Source organism: Scyliorhinus canicula, chromosome 12 (genome assembly GCF_902713615.1).
Source record: "Scyliorhinus canicula chromosome 12, sScyCan1.1, whole genome shotgun sequence".
NCBI classification, from domain to species: domain Eukaryota; kingdom Metazoa; phylum Chordata; class Chondrichthyes; order Carcharhiniformes; family Scyliorhinidae; genus Scyliorhinus; species Scyliorhinus canicula.
In genome coordinates this window covers 24,492,840-24,514,710 of record NC_052157.1, presented here as the reverse complement: position 1 = coordinate 24,514,710, position 21,871 = coordinate 24,492,840, and the positions used below count along the sequence as shown (strand labels likewise).

The window sequence follows — 21,871 nt, the reverse complement described above, 5'->3', positions numbered from 1 at the left end:
TCACCGCCCCCCACCACCATTGCCACCTCAGCCACCCTAGGGATTCGATGGGACTATGTGATGGAATGGCCAGCTCACATTTCAGGGTTAACCCAGGTGGATGGTGGAAAGTGCTACTGTGGGCAGGAGTCAGGCATTGTCAATTGATGCGGAGCACCAGAGCTCATCGCAGAGCAAGTTGTCATCATCCTCCATCCCATGGGCCAGGCCCGCTGATTCTGCCAACCCAGGGCCTGCATCCCGTAGTGCAGCAGGTATGTATCACAGCGGGGCTTGCAGGGCGGGTTGGGGGGTGGGGAGGGCGGCAGTGTGGGGGGCGGGTCGGGGGATGGGGTAAAAGATCGGAGCGATGTGTACTGGCTGAACTGCCCAGCCCCAGCGTCCGTCCATCCAATCCCCCAATCCTGCGATCAGAGTGTTCCGTGCGCTCAGCCCTCGGGGTCTCGTTGTGTGGCCTCCATATCCTGCCCATCCTCCATCTCCCTCGCATCCTCCTCGTCGGACGAGGCCTGCCGTTCATCCTCCTCCTCCAACACGTCATCCCCCGATGCGCAATGTTGTGTTGGACGCAGCAGGCTGCCACGAGGAGGGCGACCCTCCCAGTGCTATACTGGAGGGTCCCTCCATACTGGTCCAGGCTCCTGAATCACATCTTGAGGCTGCCGAAGCCACGCTGGATCACGCCCCTGGTGGCGGCATGGCACCATTATAGCGGGTCTCCACGTCAGTCTGTGGCCTCTGGATAGGCGTCATCAGCCTCGACCGCAGTGGATGACCCCTGTCACCCAGGAGCTAACGCTCCCCAGCCGGGGGTGCATATTGAGGAGGCCATAAACCGTCGAGTGTGCCAGGACGAAGACGGCACTCTCTGGTGCATACAACCCGGATATCGGTCGCACACGAGCATGACGTGCATCTGATGATCACAATCCAGCTGCACATTCATCGAGTAGAACCCCTTTCAGTTTCTGATCGGTAATCTTCAGGTACTCGTGGGGTGACATGCATCCCATCGATCACCCCCTGGACCAGGGTGCCTGTTTCTCGATTTTCAAAAGCACAAGTGAACCTCACCGTCGGGAATTCGCCCCAGTGGAGGCTCCGGAGAATACTGACTCGGATCCACTAATGATATGCCAACAGCGTTTACTGTATGTGTGGAGTGGAACGCATTGATGCCGCTATTGAAGCTGTGGAGCGATTTGGCGTGAAACCGGCGCCGCCACGATTTTGGCGTCAAACCAATTCTCTGCCCATCGCAACTCCGGCATCAGCCGATTGGGAATTCCGCCCTGTGTATTCATAAAGATCTTGAAAGGGGTGAGAGCGTGAGGAGTGAAATTAAATAATAAACATGGTTAATCACTATATATTCAAGGGATGTATTCCACAGGGCCTCTGGAGATATTCCATGGCCTGAATATATTAATAGTGCTCTTATAGCAGCTGCAGCCATTATGTTTTGTGAACTTGCTGATTGCCCTACCGTGCCTTATTTTATTTTATCCCGCTTGCATTAATTTAAAAATACTTGTTGCATGAACCCTGAAACTTTAATGTCGATGTGTGAGGACGCTGGCACGCGCTAAGCAGCCAACCAGAAAATCATTGGGAAAAAGGAGCCAGAAAAGAAATATGACTGAGCCCTGCTCATTCAGCGTTCCAATCTCCATCCCTCTCTCATCTAAACGCTTCTGAAATATTATCCCTCTCTCCATCTAAATGCTTCTTAAATATTATCCCTCTCTCTAGTCGCATCATCTGAACCTGTAAAGAATTAATTATTTGCAAAGGCACGCATTCAAAGTATCATTTTGCATCATTGGCTTTGTCTATATACGCTGTGTTTGTGTAACCTACCTCTTCACTCGCCTGATGAAGGAGCTACCGCTCAGAAAGCTCGTGATTCCAAATAACCTCTAATTTTACATAGTTGGCGGAATTTAATGTCCCCCCCCTCCACCTGACCCTAGTTATGGTTGGAGCGGAAAGCTTCCCGACCCGGGTCCTATTGAAGCCTTTAAGCCTACTTAAGGGCCTCATCGCACTGCTGCTGGCGGCCAAGGGCCTCATAGGTTGAATGCCTCAGTCGGTGTTGTCATTGCTAAGACCCTAGAGAACATTAAGAAGGTCTTTGCAGTATCACTTCCGTAATCCTGGGCAATTCTTTCAACCTTTTTCTAGTGGCCTGGACAACAAGTGCTCTGCCGTGTACCCTCTGACCTTTGACAAAAATGAGAGCATGGGCAGCCAAGAGAAGTCTGTTGCGATATGGCCACAAATTACTTGTCTGCCTGTTAGCTTCACCAATTCTGATAGCAGGTAAGGGCTAATGTGTTACGCATTCTCCGTTTACAACAATCATGGCGCCTGCTGAATACCATCAAACGTGGGGTGACCTCCCATCCTCCAACAATGGAGGGGAAGGTTATCAGGACATAAAGCCACGTTCAAGAAAATACTTTCGGGGCTCATTCTTCTAGTGTTCTGGCTTTGCCCTTTATAAAATGCAACCCCTTGCACCAGATGGACTGGAACAGCAGAAAAATGCAAGCTTACTTACTCAAGGGGCAGTTTAGGGACGGCAGACTGTGGACTACATAAAGGTGCTATTTAAATGCACGCTGTTATTGTTTCAAAACTGCTACCCACTCTGAGTGAAGAATCCCCTAGCGTCAGAAGTATTTTTAACTCATGTAAATTACACTTTGAGTTGAGCAATATTCAAGGTTTACCTTATTGGCCACCATTTATTGAATATCTTGCGTAACTCACCGAGGTCCTTCCTCAATCCTCTGGGCTCACCACGACCCCCCTGCTGCATTACAAGTGGGATTGTCGTGCTCTGCTCCGCATCTCCTTGTGTTGGCCAGAATTAAAACCACAGTCCTAAGAAATTGATTTTGAATGCAGTGGACAAACCCAACAGGTTCCTGATAATTAAAGGCCTTCATTTGAATTTACTGGATAATTCAAACTTGACTGTACACGGCTAAAGCCTCGATTGCAATTTTCCCCGCCAATGAAATTCCTTTGAAGCTTAGGTTAGCACAAAAAAAAGTTACTTTGAGGTATCCAAAGGAGACTCAATCTTCTCACTACACTTCCCGACCGTCTTTGTTTTTTTAAAATAGATTTTCACCATTGTCCAACACATGGGAAGTGGAGGGTCACCCGCTGTTCTCAAACCTCATTCCAATTTCCTCTTGCCAGTTCACAGTCTGGTTTATTGGCCCAGAATTTGCAGAAGTGGGCATCTTACCACATGCCATATTAGAAATTTTACACCCTCACTGTTCAGCTCAAGGAATTTCCCTCCAGTTTTAGCTGGAAGTGCAAACTGCTTGACAGCACATTGGTGAACAAAGAACCAACAGCCGAACTCCTTAACCACCGGGGATATCAGATTGAGAAAGAAGCGAGGAACGCAGCGTGAATAAGGGACAGAAAGAAAAACAAAGAGTGGAAGAAAGTTTGAATTAAGGGAGAGGGATGAAAGAGGCAGCGAGGAAAAGTAAGGAAAAAATGAGTGAATTTAAACATCTCGATGAACCTGTAGTTAGCGCTACCGTTCTGGGTGGATAGATTGAGTAGCATTGCAGATACAGAAATTCTCCTCATTAAAAAGATAGCTTTGATGTCAAGGGATCTCCAGGTATGACCTGTAGTGGCATCAGAGCTGGTGTGGTCCCTTCTGACAAGTGGTTCAAATCTGCAGCTTTCAGTCATCACAGTGGGAGGCAACAGTGAGAATGGAATTGATAGCAGAGCTGATTTCTATTTAGTAAGCATAACTTGTGTGGAACATCATACCAAGTGCTTTCACAACACAGGCAGTTCACCATCTTTGTGCTAGGGGCTTGGACGGGCAAGTTTGTAAGGACGTCCAGGAGGGCTTCTTAAAACATATGTAGATAGTCCAACTATGGAGGCTGTACTGGACCTAGTATTGGGGAATGAGCCCAGCCAGGGTGGGAGAGGTTTCAGTAGGGGAGCCATTTCGGGAACTGTGACCGCCAATTCAGTAAGTTTTAAAGTGCTGGTGGACAAGGATAAGGGTGATCCTAAGGTGAAATGTGCTAAATTGGGGGAAGGCTAATTATAACACTTTAGGCGGGAACCTAGATTGGGGCGGATGTTTGAGGGTAAATCAACATCGTGGACATGGGGAGGCTTTCAAATGTCAGTTGAAAGAAATTCAGGACCGGCATTTTCCTGTGAGGAGGAAGGATAAATACGGCAAATTTCGGAAACCTTGGGTAACAAGGGATATTGCAGGGCCTCGTCAAAAAGAAAAAGGAGGCATTTGTCAAGGCGTAGAAGGCTGGGAACAGACGAACCTGTGTGGAATATAAAGAAAGTAGGAAGCAACTTAAGCAAGGAGTCAAGATGGCTAAAAGGCGTCACAAAAAGTAATTGGCAAATAGGGTTAAGGAAAATCCCAAGGCTTTTTCCACGTACATGAAAAGAAAGAGGGTAGCCAGGGAAAGGGTTGGCCCACTGAAGGACAGGGGAGGAAATCCATGATTGGAGCCAGAGGAAATGGGCGAGGGACTAAATGAATACTTTGCATCATTATTCACCAAAGAGAAGGAATTGGTGGATGTTGAGTCTGGAGAAGGGTGTGTAGATAGCCTGGGTCACATTGAGATCTAAAAAGACAAGGTGTTGGGCGTCTTGAAAAATATTAAGGGAGATAAGTCTCCATGGTCTGATGGGATCTACCCCAGAATACTAAATGAGGCTAGAGAGGAAATTGCTGCGCCTTGACAGAAATCTTTGGACGCTCACTCTCTTCAGCTGATGTCCCGGAGAACTGGAGGATAGCCAATGTTGTTCCTTTGTTTAAGAAGGGTAGCAAGAAGTACAGGTCGGTGAACCTTACATCAGTGGTAGGGAAATTACTGGAGAGAATTCTTTGAATACTCCCATTTCGAAGCAAGTAGGCGTATTAGCGAGAGGCAGCATGGTTTTGTGAAGGGGAGGGTCGTGTCTCACTAACTTGATAAGAGTTTTTCGGAGGAGGTCACAAAAATGATTGATGCAGATAGGGCAAGTGGATGTTGTCTATATGGACTTCAGTAAGGCCTTTAACAAGGTCCCTCATGGTAGACTGGTACAAAAGGTGAAGTCACACGGGATCAGAGGTGAGCTGGCAAGATGGATACAGAAACTGGCTAGGTCGTAGAAGGCAGAGAGTAGCAATGGAAGGGTGCTTTTCTGACTGGAGGGCTGTGATTAGTGGTGTCCGCAGGGATCAGTGCTGGGACTTTGCTGTTCGTAGTATATATAAATGATTGGATGAAAATGTAATTGGTCTGATTAGTAAGTTTGTGGACGACACAAAGGTTGGTGGAATTGCGGATAGCGATGAGGAGGACTGTCAGAGGATACAGCAGGATTTAGATATTTGAAGACTTGGGCGGAGAGATGGCCGATGGAGTTTAATCCGGACAAATGTGAGGTAATGCATTTGAAAGGTCTAATACAGGTAGGGAAATATACAGTGAATGGTCGAACCCTCAAGAGTATTGAAAGTCAGAGAGATCTTGGTGTAGAGGTCCACAGGTCACTGAAAAGGGGCAACACCGGTTGTAGAACGTAATCAAGAAGGCATACGGCATGCTTGCCTTCATGGCCGGGGCATTGAGTATAAAATTGGCAAGTCATGTTGCAGCTGTATAGAACCTTAGTTAGGCCATACTTGGAGTATAGTGTTCAATTCTGGTCGCCACACTACCAGAAGGATGTGGAGGCTTTAGAGAGGGTGCAGAAGAGATTTACCAGGATGTCGTCTGGTATGGAGGGCATTAGCTATGAGGAGAGGTTGAATAAACTTGGTTTGTTCTCACTGGAACGACGGAGTTTGAGGGGCGACCTGATAGAGGTCTATAAAATGTGAGGGGCATAGACAGGGTGGATAGTCAAGAGACTTTTTCCCAGGGTAGAGGGGTCAATTACTAGGGGGCATAGGTTTAAGGTGCGAGGGGCAAGGTTTAGAGGAGATATACGAGGCACGTTTTTTTTTTACACAGAGGTAGCGGGTGCCTGGAACTCACTGCCGGAGGAGGGTGGTGGAAGCAGGGACGATAGTGACGTTTAAGGGCATCTTGACAAATACATGAATAGGATGGGAATAGAGAGATACGGACCCTGGAAGTAAGATTTTAGTTCAGACGGGCAGCATGGTTGGTGCTGGCTTGGAGGGCTGAAGGGCCTGTTCCTGTGCTGTACTTTTCTTTTGTTCTTTGTTCTTTTACATTGGTCGTGTATCCTGGCTTCACTGTGAACACACTGAAGTGAGCTTTGCCCGTTTTCTACTTCTGTTGCATCTACAATCAAAAAGGCAGCGTGCCAACGTGGAATTTTGTTTTTTAAATTGAGAGTGCCAAATTATTTGTTTTTCCAATTAAGGGGCACTTTAGCATGGCCAAGCCACCAAACCTGCACATCTTAGGATTGTGGGGGTGAAATCCACGTAGACATGAGGAGAATGTGTTAACTTCACACAGACAGTGACCCAGGGCCAGGATTCGAACCCGGGTCCTCAGCGTCATAGGTAGCAGTGTTAACCACTGTGCCACGTGCCGCCTGCCATCATGGACATTGTCATATAAAACTAGCATACCTAGACTGAAACAAGATAAGGGTGTAATGCATGCGCTGTGCGATGTACGATCAGAAATACACATGTTAAAATGCACGGAAGCAGGCCTAATCAATAGTCTTGCTGAGCATTTAAATCTCAATCAACATGATTCATAAACAAACCGATTATCAGGTCATTGTTACATTGCTGAATGTGGAGCGTGCCATGTGCATATTGTGTTTTTTGTATCGCAACAGTGACCGAATGACCTCCTTCTGCACTGTAAATTCTATGATTCTATGAACACAACAAAGTTACAAAATAATACATCACCATGAGCATGGATGGGAAAAAAAACGAACGGCTTAACCTACATGAACACAGAATGGAACAGGAGAACAACATCATAACTGGCTTAATATATACGTTAGACCGAACTGGATACTCGCATCATCCCACCAGAGACCAAGGGAGAAACAGGATAGGAACATGAACAACTGACAACCTGACAGACTTCTCGTGCCATGATCGGGTGGGTACCAGTGTACATCCCCTCAACTCTCGCAACTCCAGCAGTACCGATGATCCATCACCACCTTCTCTTTCCGGATTCCAGACCAGCTGCACCCATGTAGGAGCCAAGAATGGATTCATCATACCCACCCTTGCAAAAACAGAAGAAAGAACATGGAAACCCCTGAACTAAGGGGAGTTACATACATGCTACACAACGCAGCTAAACCCACTACCCCCCTCCCCCCTCCCCCCACCCCCTCGCGCCAAAACAGGCCCAGAGTAGAACCAAAATCATTCCATATAATTATGAAGAGAGGAGAAGAAGAGAGGACCAGCAACAATGACAATATGTTCAGATTATAGCGAAGCTTTCAGGCCCTCCCAAGGTAGAAGTGTTAATATTAAATTATTTACCCGTCAGTCTGGCCTCAATAAAATGCGAGATGGATTCGTACGTTTAGTATTATTTATTGATAACCAACTTGCAAGGCTGACTCACTCCATAGGAACTCAGAACACACAGGCGTCTCCTAAGGCTCCCGAAGCGAGTGAGGGCAAGAACAAAGAGATCACTGCACGTATAATTCAATTAGCATCAAGATTTGCATACAAGCTTCCATAGGTCATTCTATACACCTCCTGACCTGGCCATATATCCTGATTGGCTCACTTTGCATTCCCCAACCCTGGGCCTCTTGTTACCCAGCATCCTTTTCACCATTCTCTGCACGAGGCGAGCCCCCCCCCCCCCCCCCCCCCCCCCCCCACCATGATTTCTGAATCCCTTTGTCCTTTGTTTGGGAATTCACTACTATCAGACTGGCTCACATCTACACTACTCTAACTAATAATCCTACTGTCTATCACATTCGTTTGTTCAATTCCTCAGAAGAGCAAATAACCTACTGAGCTATCCAGATGCCAACATCCACCAGCGAAGAGGATAACAGGCCATCCAACCAATAAGAGGATGACCCCCCGCCCCACACACACACACACACTCGAGGAATAACCGTGTATCCACCAAGGCATAGAGCGCAACCTATCCCTAGGCCCTCGTGCACCAAAGAGACACGGAAACAAAACCCAGCCTCCCAGGAAGCAACACCCTTGGAGAGACTGTGATGATTTGCATAATTAATCTTGATATAATAATGTACACGGCCTCTGACCAGCAGGTGGCAGTGTAAAGCTACTATGTGACTCTGTGCCTGGGGGAGTTGGGAGTAAGTTGTGTTGGGGATAGACAGTAGCTCTAGGATAATTAGTTAGTGTTAGTAGTTTGTAATATATTTCTTCCAGTTATCTTTACCACGCATTTGTTTTATAATAAATTATTTTAACTAGTCAAGAACTAGAATTTCTGTTGTGCATTATTCCTACCAGCCAGTGCACAAGAACATGACAGAGACCACAACCAGATCAATCATGATCTTATCAAATGGTGGGGCAGACTCTAATTAGGATCAGAAGCCGGCCTTTCGTTCCCCTGAGACTGCTCTGCCCTTTCCTTTCATGCCTATCCCAATACCCCTTAATCCCTCGTCAGGAATTTATCTAATTTATCCTTAAAATTATCCAATGGCCTAGCCTCCAACGCTCCCTGGTGTGGTGGTTAGCATTGCTGCCTCACGGCGCCGAGGTCCCAGGTTCAATCCTGGCTCTGTGTCACTGTCCGTGTAGAGGTTACACATTCTCCCCGTGTTTGAGTGGGTTTTGCCCTCACAACACAAAGATGTGTAGGGTAGGTGGATTGACCACGCTAAATTTGCCCTTAAATGGAAAAAATTATTTGGGTACACTAAATTTATAAGAAAAAAAATGGGAGACCCAACCCGCTTCCTCTAGTTCGAGTCTCTTGCGTAAGAGGAAAACAGAAATAGAAAGAGAAAATGCTGGAAATACTCAGCAGGTCTGGCAGCATCTATGGGGAGAAAAACTGAGTTCACGAGGGCATTTTCTGTGCCTCCCGTCGGCATGTTTCTAGGTGGCGGGAGACGGCCGCCATTGACCAGTGGCGGGATTTTCTGGTCGGGGGTTTTTCCATGAACCCATCCTCCGCCGCTGGTAAAACTGGGAGCGTGAGTTGGCCATTGGCGGGACTGGAAGACCCTGCTGGTTTGGGACTGTGATCTTCAATCCGAAGTCAAAATCAGCGGCAAATTAATGTTATGTGTGAGTAGGTGCCTGAATGCCTGTACCGTTGATGCAGTGGTTTATTAGAATTTGGAATATGTAACCTCAAGTGCGTATTGAAGCTGAATCAGTTGCAAAATTTAAAGCGCAATCATATAAATATTTAAAGAGTAAAATATACAGGAAAGAGCAGCAAAAATTAATTTGAATGGCGAACTTTGATTGGGAGCTAGCAGCAGCGCTGACATAACGGGCCAAATGGACTTCCTTTTTTAAAATGTGAATTTCTCTGATTGCGGCCGGAATTCTCCGTCTGTTCACGCCGACGGGATTCTCCAGTCCCGCTGCTGGGCGGCAAAATCTGTGGTTGCCGGCAACGGTGCGCGGGGTGGGGGGTGGGACCTCGGATCGGAGATTCCCCCGGCCTGTATATCAGGCCTGTCACAGTTAAGAGACAGAATGTTCCCTCATCAATTATGCTGCCTGGAACAGTTCAGTGCCATTGTGTCTGCTGAGGCCTCAGTATTGATGATGAAGAGAAAAAATATTCGAGATGAGCTGTGACTACTATTAGAAGGATAGTCAGTGGGGAAATGTACAGTGAACAATCCCACTCATAAAAAAAAAAGACCTTTTAATAATTCCGGTGCCTTAATCACCCATGAATCATCATCTCAATACATCCCTGTATATAGTTTCCCGCTGGGTATGCTACATATCTCCTCTCCGAATACATTAACTGAATGTATGATAAAATATTCATATTTGTTGTGCCCTTGCTGTGGGACATGATTACTGCTCCTGCAAACTTAGTTTAACTCATCTTCTTAATACAGTCCAACTTTCCTCAGGAAGCATTTTTGGTCTTGTCTTGTGGATTCGGTTCGATATTAGTGGCCCTGAAACCAGTTGCCGTGGCAGCTGTTAAAAGTGCAGGATGTACCTCAGGGCCTCTGCTGTGATCAACTGTGGCACAAACAGTTGGCGTTTGATTTAATCAATCTTACGGATTTAGAAAAACAATCTTGCTGAGCTATTACACAAACGACTTGTTGAGTAATGGGCCAAAGTGAAAAGACTTTCATCTAAAAATGTGTCTACGCTCAAGAAAGTAAATAAAATAAATCTAAAAGCATGTCAAAAAACATTCATATTTATTGCACAGCCGTAACCCCATGCATCCTGCACATGGATTTTAATCTATGATAAGCAGTAGAGAAGAGTGAAAATAAAGTTGGTGATTTACTGCAGCATATGTGTCTATGTTGAGCACATGGCTTCTTTTAGAAAGCTGGCTTTGCGCAGTTATAGTGAAAGAGAATGTGGTGGGTTTACTCACATTTTAAAAAACAGAATTTACAACTCATGAAAATCTCTTTGCTATGTTTCTTGAAGGCGACATTAAACTAAGACCTATCTTACTCCTTTTATTGGTTCACATAAACTTTCACGCTCCAGTGGCACCAAAACAGGATTCTCCGAAACTCTGGCCAAAATTCCTCCCCACCGAAAACAGATGACTGTTGTTTTGTGAGTTATTGCTGTGAAGGGATTGGCTGTAATGTTTGCATGCATAACGCTCTCTCCGCAGAACGTGAAACTCTTTGAGCAGTTCTGAAGTCACACAGTACAGAAACGTCCCTTCGGCCCATCGGGTCTGCACTGACAAAACTACATTAAATCTACACTAATACCACTTTCCAGCACATGGTCCAAAGCCTTGAATCTTATGACATGTCAAGTGCTCTTTCATGCACTTTTTACAGGTTGTGAGGTTTCCGGTCTCTACTGCACCTCCTGGCAGTGCATTCCAAACTGTCACTATCTTCTGGGCGAAAAAAGGTTTCCTCCAATTCCCTCTAAACCTCCTGCTCCTCGCCTTAAACATTTGTCCTCTCGTTATTGACTCTTCAACTATGGCAGGCATGGTGGAACGGTGTTCAACACTGCTGCATTACAGTGCCGGGGATCTCGGATCGATTCCGACCACGGGTAACTGTCTGGGTGAAGTTTATATGTTCTCCTGGTATCTGTGTGGATTTCCTCCGGGAGCCCCGGTTTCCTTCCACAGTCCAAAGATGTGCAAGTTAAGTGGACTGACCATGCTAAGTTGCTCCCAAGTGTACAAAGGTTAGATGGGGTTACAGGGATAGGGTGGGGATGTGGGCCTACATAGGTGTTCTTCCGGAGGGTCGGTGCAGACTCGATGGGCCAAATGGCCGCCTTTTGCACTGTAGGGATTGTAATATTCCAAGGTGAACAGATGCTTCCTATCCACCCTGTTCCCTCATAATGTTAGACACCTCAATGTGGTGGCCCCCTCAGCCTTCTCTGCTCTAAAGAAACCAACCTGAACCTACCCAGCCTCTCTTCATAGCTCAAATTCTCCATCCCAGGCAACATCCTAGTGAATTTCCTCTACTGTCTCCAATGCAATCACATGCTTCCTATAGTGAGACGACCAGAACTGCACACAGTACTCCAGCTGTGGCCTAACCAAAGTTTTGTACAGCTCCAACATTACCTCCCTGCTCTTATATTCTATGCCACAACTGATAAAGGTAAGTGTTCCTTATGTCTTAACAGCCCTATTAACCTTCAGCGATTTGTGGACAATGATCCCCAAGATCGCTCTTTTCCTCTAAACTTCCTAGTGTCCGGCCATTCTTTGAGTATTGCCTTGTCTTATTACTTCTTTCAAAGTGCATCATCTTTCACTTTTCAGGGTTAAATTCCATCTGCCACTGATCTGCCCAATGCGTCCAACCCGTCTATATCTTCCTGCAACCTAAGACCTTCTGCCTCACAAAAGACAAGGCTGAGGCATTCTCAACAATCTTCAACCAGAAGTGCCGAGTGGATGATCCATCTCGGTGTCCTCCAGAGGTCCCCAGGATCACAAATGTCAGTCCTCAGTCAATGTGATTCACTCCACATGATAGTAAGAAAAGGCTGAAGGCACTGTATTCTGCAACGGCTATGGGCCCTGACAATATTCCGGCACTAGTACTGAAGACTTGTGCTCCAGAACTTGCCATGCCCCTAGCCAAGATGTTCCAGAATAGCTACAAGACTGGCATCTGTCCAGCAATGTGGAAAATTTCCCAGGTGTGTCCCGTACACAAGAAGCAGGACAAATCCAACCCAGCCAATTACAGCCCTATTTGTCTACTATCCATCATCAGCAAAGTGGTGGAAAGAGTCATCAACAGTGCTATCAAGCGGCACTTACTCACCAATAACCTGTTCACGGACACTCAGTTTGGGTTCCACCAGAGTCACTCAGCTCCTGACCTCATTACAGCCTTGGTTCAAACATGGACAAAATAGCTGAATGCCAGAGGTGAGAGTGACTGCCCTTGACATCAAGGCAGCATTTGACTGAGTATGGCATCAAGGAGCCCTAGAAAAATTGGAGTCAATGGGAATCAGGGGGAAAACTCCACTGGCTGGAGTCACACCTGGCAAATAGGAAGATGGTTGTGGTGGTTCGAGGCCAATCATCTCAGCTCCAGGACATCACTGTAGGAGTTCCTCATGCTAATGTCTTAGGCCCAGCCAGCTTCAGCTGTTTCATCAATGGCTTCCCTTCCATCATAAGGCCAGAACGGGGATGTTCGCAGATGACTCCACAATGTTCAGCACCATTCACGACACCTCAGATAATGAAGCAGTCCATGTCCTTATGTAACAGGACCTGGACAATACAATAATAATAATATCGAGGACGACAAGTGGCAAGTTACATTTGCGCCACACAAATGCCAGGCAATGACCATCTCCTACAAGAGACATCTAACCATTTCCCCATGACATCCAATGGCATTACCATCGCTGAATCCCCCACAATCAACATACTGGGGGTTACCATTGATCAGAAACTGAACTGGGCTAGCCATATTAATACTGTGGCTACCATAGCAGGTCAAAGGCTTGGAATCCCATGGCGAGTAACTCACCTCCTTACCCGCCCAAAGCCTGTCCACCATCTACAAGGCACAAGTCAGCAGTGTGAAGGAATACTCTCCACTTGCCTGGATAAGTGCAGCTCCAACAACACTCACAAAGCTTGACACCATCCAGGACAAACCAGCCCGGTTGATTGCTACCCCTTCCACAAATATTCACTCTCTCCACCACCGATGAACAGTGGTAGCCATGTGTACCATCTACAGGAAGTAACCCGTCAAGGTTCCTTCGGTAGCACCTTCCAAATTCACGACCCCTACTATCTGGAAGAATGGAGCAGAAGATACCTGGGAACCCCACCACCTGGAGGTTCCCCTCCAAGTCACTCACCACCCCGACTAGGAAATATATTGATGTTCCTTCACTGTCATTGGGTCAAAATCTCTCTAACAGGACTGTGGGTGTACCACAGTGAGGCAGCTCAACACTACCTTCTGAAGTGCACCTCGGGGTGGGCAATAAATTTTGGCCGAACCAGTGACGCTCACATCCCGTAAAATTATTATTTTTTAAAAGTTTGACTTCTGAAGAGGGTAGTTCAGAGTTCAGATAAGGGAAGATCAAAAAGGGAAAACTGTATATCAGGAAGTGATTGAACCTCAGCAAGTGTAGCTGATTCAGATCTTTGCCACAGTAGGAATAGCTAATTAACTATCTGAAAGCCATGTCTATGAAGAAAGCGTGTCTTGATAAGCCAGTTGTTTGTTTTACCTTAGAAGAAAACCCCAAAGAGAGATGGCTGCCTGGTGTGGTAACTGTTACTGGATTTTTTAATAATAGTTTTTAAAATCTCTTTTAGATATTGTGCAATGTTCGGGGAGAATTAGCTTTGAAGGTAGTGCAATAAAGGTTGTTTGGAACTTGGTGAAATTAGGGATACTGTGTATAGCTATTGCCTTAGTTAAGGGTACTTCCAGTTCATTGTGTCATTTATTTAATTGCTTAATAAAAATGTATCTAATTTAAAATCATCGCAAAACTTTTGGGACATCATTCGCTGGATTTCAAACCTTTCCTCACATTATATCAAATTGGAAATAGAGTTGAGGACAGCTGTTTCCCTCCTGGAATTTTTAATAACCCAGCATTTATCATTGACCATGTCCTTAACCATTCGACGACAGAGGGCTGTTGAAGCCCATGAAGAAAGAAAAAATAAATGTGGGTAGGAATGTTTATCCACGGGGCAGCACGGTGACACAGTGGTTAGCATTGCTGCCAACGGCGCTGAGGACCCGGGTTCGAATCCCGGCCCTGGGTCACTGTCTGTGTGGAGTTGGCACGTTCTCCCCGTGTCTACGTGGGTTTCGCCCCCACAACCCAAAGATGTGCAGGTTAGGTGGATTGCCCCTTAATTGGAAAAAATAATTGGGTACTCTAAATTTTTAAAAAAGGAATGTTTATCCACTGAGAGTGAGGAACCTCTCTGTTCATAGGGTTCCTATTGCAAAGTTAAGTTTCAGGCTCATTTCTAATGTTTTGTGCACTGAAGTAGACAGATCTGTGCGCATTCAGGACCCTAACCTTCCTGTTGCTAGCTATTTTAACACAAGACTCCCATGCCCACATAATAATAATTGCTTATTGTCACAAGTAAGCACCAATGAAGTCACTGTGAAAAGCCCCTAGTCGCCACATTCCGCCGCCTGTTCGGGGAGGCCGGTAAGGGAATTGAACCCGCGCTGCTGGCATTGTTCTGCGTTACAAGCCAGCTGTTTAGCCCACTGTGCTAAACCAGCCCCTATGTCTATTGTGGGCCTGCTGCAATGTTCCAGTAAAGCTCAACGCAAACTGGAGGAACAGCAGCACATCTTCCGGTTAGACATGCTACAGCCTTCTGGTCTCAACACAAATTCAACAATTTCAGATGATTAGCGCTAACCCACCTCGACCCCTTGGTTGTCATTCCATTTCATTTTAATTGTCTTTTACCTTTAATTCTTTCTTGTCTTTCTTTATATATATTTATCCCCATTTTTTCCCCTATCTTATCATGCCTTTCCTTACCTTTTCTCCCCCTTGCTTCCACCTTCCCCCCTTTTTCTCATTTTACCTCTCTCCCACCCATGTCCCCCCTCCTCCCACATCTACATCTGTCACAGTTTACCCTCTGATTTTAGTTTCTCTGCTGTTTGGTGTTTCACACCTTTTATTCTCTCTGGGGACTGCCATTAGCACTCTTTTCCCTTGGTTTCTGTGACGATTAGTACTCTTTTCCTTTGGTTTCTGTGGCTATGACTCATCTTTCATCCCCTCACCCTACGGTATAAATATCTCCTACTTTCCATGCCTTTTCGCCTTGACAAAGGGTCATCTGGACTCAAAACTTTAGCTCTTTTCTCTCCCTACAGATGCTGCCAGACCTGCTGAGATTTGCAAGCATTTTCTCTTTTGGTTTCAGATTCCAGCATCCGCAGTAATTTGCTTTTATCCAGAATAAGGGCGAAATTCTCCGACCCCACACAGGAGGCCGAAAATCCTGCCCCCGCCGTGGCAGAAATTCTTCGCCACCCTGGAATTGGCGGGGGGCGGGAATCACCCCACGCCGATCGGTGAGCCCCCTGCGGCGATTCTCCGGCCCGCGATGGGCCGAAGTCCCACCGCTGGGAGGCCTCTCCCGCCGCCAAGGTTTGTACCACCTCTGGTGGCAGCGGGATCGGAGGCGCGACCGGGCCCCCGGGGTCCTGGGGGGGGCACGGGGCGATCGGACCCCGGGTGGTGCCCTCACGGTGGCCAGGCCCGCGATCAGGGCCCACCGATCGGCGGGCGGGCCAGTGCCGTGGGGGCACTCTTTTTCTTCCGCCGCCGCCACTGCCTCCACCATGGCGGAGGCGGAAGAGAATCCCCCAGCGCGCATGCGCGAACCGGCGAAGGCCTTTCGGCCAGTGCCAGGCGGCAGATGGCGTGGTGCCAACCGCTCCGGCGCGGGCCTAGCCCCCAAAGGCCCGACGCCGGAGTGGTTGGCGCCACACCCCTACGCTGGGACCCCCCGCCCCGCCGGGTAGGGGAGAATTCCACCCAATATGTCTGTTAGGGGCACGGGGGGGGGGGGGGGGGTAGAAATAGTCAACCATAATTCTGGAAGAGGTGATTTGCATTAGTTAATTGGATAATGAAGATTTCCTATTGGTTGTGCTGGTTGCCATAGTAGAGAGAGTGGGCAGGATTCTCTGGGTACGTCTGCCCGTGCCCCTCCTGTGGCGGGCAGGGCGGAAGAACCCAGCCCAGTGTTTCTGAGTCCACCAACAATCTAGCGTGTGCTGCGTTAGAACCCTTAGTCAGCTATCGCGAGCCTCAACACGTTACGCCTTATGCTGGTCATGCATTTGCGTTCCCATTTGATAACCTGGGATGTTGAGTTTGGCAGAACCACGTTTTGTAGGTGGCAAATCGGAAACCTGGGTAAAGTAACTAAGAATCATTGTCAGTGGGGACTGAGTGGTGCAGTGGGGGATGTGCATTGCCCATTTCTCCTGGGATTCAAATTCAAGCCCGAGTGGTCTCTCTCTCTCTCTCTCTCTCTGCTTGCTATTAAAGCCCAACATCAAACGAATTGAGACCATCGGTTCAGTTCCCATTGACATGGCCATTTCTGACCTAAAATGAAAAGCACAAATGGACTTTTTGGTCCAAATGATATTCTGCAATGAAGAGCAAGATCAATGAATGGATTTGTCTCGGTAGATGGCACATGTGTACAGGAAATGGCAGCTGTGCACCACACTGTAATCTGAAGCAGTTAGAAAAGAACTTGCTTTCATCCAGCACCTGGTCACATCTCTGGGGATGTCCTAAATGCATCACTTTTTTTTCTCAAAGTGCAGTCAAGGTCATTGCATGAACACAGTTGGCAAGCTGCACGTTGTGGGTTCATCAATATTGAATTATTTCTTCTGCACAGAGAAAAGCCCCATCTTTGCAGTGTTGATGGACATGTTGGCAACCCGTTGATATTGCATCCGCTTTCGTAAGACTGACCAGAATCGGGCAATGCATGATTGTAACAAATGGCTCCATGCAGTTGAAGGTTCAAAGAGCAAGGTTGCACGAAGTTCGTCATTGAAATAATTTTTAAAAGACGTGCGTGCTGGTGGTAAAATATCCTCTCGTCACCCAGTTGTGTCTGCAAGGCTATGCTACTTATAGTTTTCAAAATGTTTCTATTTTAAACCTCCTCTGGGGTGGTGGGATGGGGGTGGTGGGTGGGGGGGGGGGGGGGGGGGGGATTCCACAAGGACCACTGTCCAATCTCGCTGAAGTGACCTTTCATCGTGTCTGCAGAAAGAGAAAACATTCACAAGTCATTCAATCATGTGGGTGAGTGAACCCATTTTCATGGAGCTTAAATGATTACTTTCACCGTGTCAGAGAGGAATGTTCCAGTGTTTTCCTAAATCGGTTTTCTGGTTTTATCTGGGGTTTTTTTTTTGCCTGTCCCAGACCACATTGCACAAGCCCATTTTTTGATACATTTGAAGCTGGTTGTGGGTTGGGGGGGAAGATTGTTGCAGATGTTTGCATGGACTCTCCTGATGATTGGGTGACCTCGCCCAGGCCAGGGCTGAGCTTTACAGGGGTGGAAGGCCCCAGGTAAAATCCCGGGACTGTGCCGAGACACCTGCCCTCAGCTGGGTTTCACGCCAGCGGATGTCAACTGAGGACGGGATTGGCCTTAGTTGTGATGACTCTCACTTAAAGCAGCCTGCCTCCACTCACTATCCAGGCTAACGGATGGAAAATAGCTGCCAGGGTGCTGGGTACAACTGGGTTCCCCGCCCCCCAGCAAACAGTCGGTTTCAGGAGACCAGGGAAGTAGGGAAGTTATTTGCAACAGATTTAATGCTCCGTGTTGTATACCTGACAGCAGTGTCCATTGTCCAGCAGTGGGAATTCTGAGAAAAGATGCCATGTGAATGAACCTGTCCACAAACCTCTAATGAACCACTGATGCCATGGAACCATACAGCACAAAGACCTTTCGGCCCATCATTCCTGGGCTGGTTCTTTAAAGAACTTTCCAATTAATCCCTCTCACTTACTCTTTCCATCTAGTCCTGTAACTCTTTTCCTTCACAGATTAGCTTTTGGCGTGGGAGAGACATTGCCAAATTTGCCTCCAATTGTCGTGGGAATTGTATCACGAAAATTGTATACTGGGAAATTGGCACAACCCACAAGGGAAATGGTTCAAAGGGCCAATTTTCTTGGAATTTGATCAAAGTTACAGTCAGAGATTCAGAGCTCTGTGCAAAAACTCTTTGACATGGGCGGGATTTAATTAAATGGGAACAAAGTCCCATAGCTCTCGCAGCTCTGATGGTTATAAAACAGCACCTGGGTTAAATAGGGGGCATCACCGGGGAACGTACAGCCAAGGCCGCACATAGCCCCGTTTTGTGTACTAAAGAGCTCCGCTCGCAGAACTCCTCAGTGTAGCAAGAAATCGGGTCGCTATTTCTAAATGGTGTCCTGATCTCTGGAGCCGCTGAAGTGAGCCCTGATGCCCCACCCCAACATATTATGGGATGAGCCCACCGCGCAAGCTGGCAGTGCCACTTGAGCCCCTTGCATATGCCAGGCTGGCAGTGCCAGGGTACCACCCTGCTCAAAGGGAATGCACCTGGGGTCCTGCAAATCCCTGGGAGACGCCCACAAGTGCCATTCCATCTGATCCCCATTCGTGGAGACCAGTGCTGAACGGTGCTCGCCCGGGGTCTCCGAGGCAAAGGGATAGATTGCACGCATCGGGCACCTCGGGAATCTGCACATTAAAGTGAGACTAGCTGTTTCCCTTTAATATTCACATTTGCTAAAAAGTGATCCCGTTCACAATGGGTAGGATTTAAATCGTAACGTCTTGCGAGATCACGTTAGATCTTGCGAGGCTGAGCTGGGTAGATCCTCGGAGCAGGGTCTCCCGGCTTCTATTGGCCACGCTGCGCTGCAGCGAGCTGCTTTAGAAGGAGATGATCAAGTGCACATCATTGTGATGCTTATTCCTAGGTTTAGCTCAATATATTAAAAAAACATATCCTTTTGGGAAACATGGTGGTACTGTGAGGTTAGTTTTTTTGAGGAATGTGCCAGACCTGATCTCTTGTAAAGAGGAACTAAAACCAGACTTGAGTATTTATGTGGTGGGATACTCCTGAGTGCCCCGAGAGGTGTTGACCCATCCTAGAACCCACTCCCTGACCTTCTATCCAGTGGGGCAGTCACAACAATGCGATCAGACAGAGTGGTGAAGGCTCCACAACAGCTTCCCCTCCAGCCTGGGATCTCTGGCATAGGGAGGGTGGGGATTACTCTCTAACCTGAGGACTCTGGATGGGTGACCGGGGTTACTCCCTAGCCTGGGGGCTCTGGGGTGGAGGGAGGGGGTTGCCCTCTAGCCAGGGGGCTCTGGAGGGATGGGAGGGAGGGGTTTGATGATGGGGAAGGATGTGCCAGATCCAAAGTAATGTAGTATATTGGTATAACAGCTTGGATATGCTAATGTATGATGTAGATGATCTATCACTGACATTAGTCAGTCATGTGCTAGAGACCGTGCACAGCAGACTGGCAGCTCTTGGAGACGATGTACATTCTCAGTAACCCACCTTGTACAAATCGTACATAATGTAAATAAACTAAGGGCGCGATTTAACCAAATGGGAACTATGGCTCATAGCATGCGCATTTATCTGCATGATTCCCGGTGCTCAGAGCGCTGAGATGTATAACGCTGTCATTCCTGACTCTGTTTAGATATGGGGCCTCAGCGGGGAATGCATGGCACTTCACCCTGTTTGCTGCCCTAAGGAGCCCTGCTCACCCACCCTCCTCAATGCAGGGAGAGATCAGGACACCACTTTTTAATGGGGTCCTAATCTCTCGTGCCCCCGACGCGACCCCCAAACCCCCACCCCAACACTAACTCATTGTAAAGGGGTCACCGGGCCCCCCCCCCCTCACTCCCCCCACACCCGGGCAGGCCCGGCCCCCGCCCCGCTTGATCACCGCCAGGCAAAACATGCCCAGCTTAGGCATAATGGTCTCCCGTCATTTACAGGCCACGTTGCGCTACGGCACGCCGTAGATCGGGCGTTAGTCTTAAGTAAATACTTGGGTCAGGCTACAACTCCTCTTCAGGCCTTGCAAGTTCCTCAAACATGATAGTACATCTCCAAGAGTTTCTGTCTGATGTCCAGAGTCTCTAGCACATAACTGACTGATGTCTGTGACACATTATCACCTGCATCATACAAAAGCATATCCATTCTGTTATACCCATTATACTACCATTAGACCCTTACCTTTCTCCTCTGGAAGCGCAGTTCAAATCCAACCCATGCTGACAGATGCTTCCTGGACATCCCGGACCTTTGTGAGATGGATTTGGGCAGTCGTATTCCAATTTATAGTGGGTGCGGCTTCAAAAACTGTTTCTGGGATTCAGCCGAGTCTCAATGGGGGTAAGACTCTCACCTCTGAGTCAGGGGGCTATGGGTTCAAGTCCTACTTTAGTTATTATACTGAAGGAGTGCTGCTGCACTTTCGAAGTGATGTCTTTCAAATAAGGAATTAAAATTGGACTCCACCTACCTTCTCAAATGGATATCAACAATCCCGGGGCACTTTTTTGAACACGAGCAAAGGAGATTCTCCCCGCTGTCTGGGCCAATATTGACCAGTCAGTGGACATCACTGAAACAGATCACCCGATCATTATCACATTGCCATTTGTGGGATCTTGCTGTGTGCAAATTGATCGTCGCATTTCCTACATTACAGCTGTGACAACGCTTTGGAAGTACTTCATTGGCAGTTGTGATTCGGGAGATGCCGGCTCCGTGAAAGATGATACATAAATGTCTTTTAATTTAGCACGAATTGGCAGCCTTACTCCGAAAGACCACAAGACGTCTGTTGTAGAAAATGGAAAAGAATGTTAAGCTATTATAACAGGTTGTTCTTTTGAGGGCAAGGAGTGTTACTGGGGAAGTGTTGAAGGTAGTTTTATTTTGCACCTGCCTATGTTATGCCTGACCTGGGATAATTGCTGTTGACCCTAATTGCTGCCTTCTCGATGACCTTCTTTGTCACGTTTTCCTGTATCTCCACAGATTCTGACATCAAGCGGTGATGGAACCTGTGCACTTTGGGATGTTGAGAGTGGACAGCTGCTTCAGAGCTTTCATGGGCATGGTGCTGATGTCCTTTGCCTTGACTTGGCCCCATCTGAGACCGGACATACATTTGTGTCAGGGGTGAGTGTTTTCTCTGGGACATATCTGAGATCGTTTGAAGACGTTACAGTGCAGTGTATAGAACACGGTGCAGAATCTTAACTTGGTGAGTTGTGTATTCTGAATAATAATGGGGAGTAATTGCATGTTTCTACTTGATCAAAGTTAATTACATAGAATTTAGAGTGCAGAAGGAGGCCATTCGGCCCATCGAGTCTGCACCGGCTCCTGGAAAGAGCATCCTACCCAAGGTTAACACCTCCACCCTATCCCCATAACCCAGTAACTCCACCCAACACTAAGGGCAATTTTGGACACTAAGGGCAATTTATCATGGGCAATCCACCTAACCTGCACATCTTTGGACTGTGGGAGGAAACCGGAGCACCCGGAGGAAACCCACGCCAACCCAAGTGTTTATGTTCTACAT

At 47.4% G+C, this 21,871-nt stretch overlaps 1 protein-coding gene across 1 annotated transcript in view; it reads left to right on the top strand.

The window, feature by feature from the left end:
• Positions 1 to 21,871, top strand: part of gnb5b (guanine nucleotide binding protein (G protein), beta 5b) — a 110,927-nt gene that overhangs the window by 46,154 nt on the left and 42,902 nt on the right. The window contains 4 exon segments of the mRNA XM_038813210.1: positions 2,185 to 2,269; positions 2,272 to 2,296; positions 20,345 to 20,370; positions 21,319 to 21,462. Of these exon segments, the coding sequence (XP_038669138.1) occupies positions 2,185 to 2,269; positions 2,272 to 2,296; positions 20,345 to 20,370; positions 21,319 to 21,462 (280 nt within the window).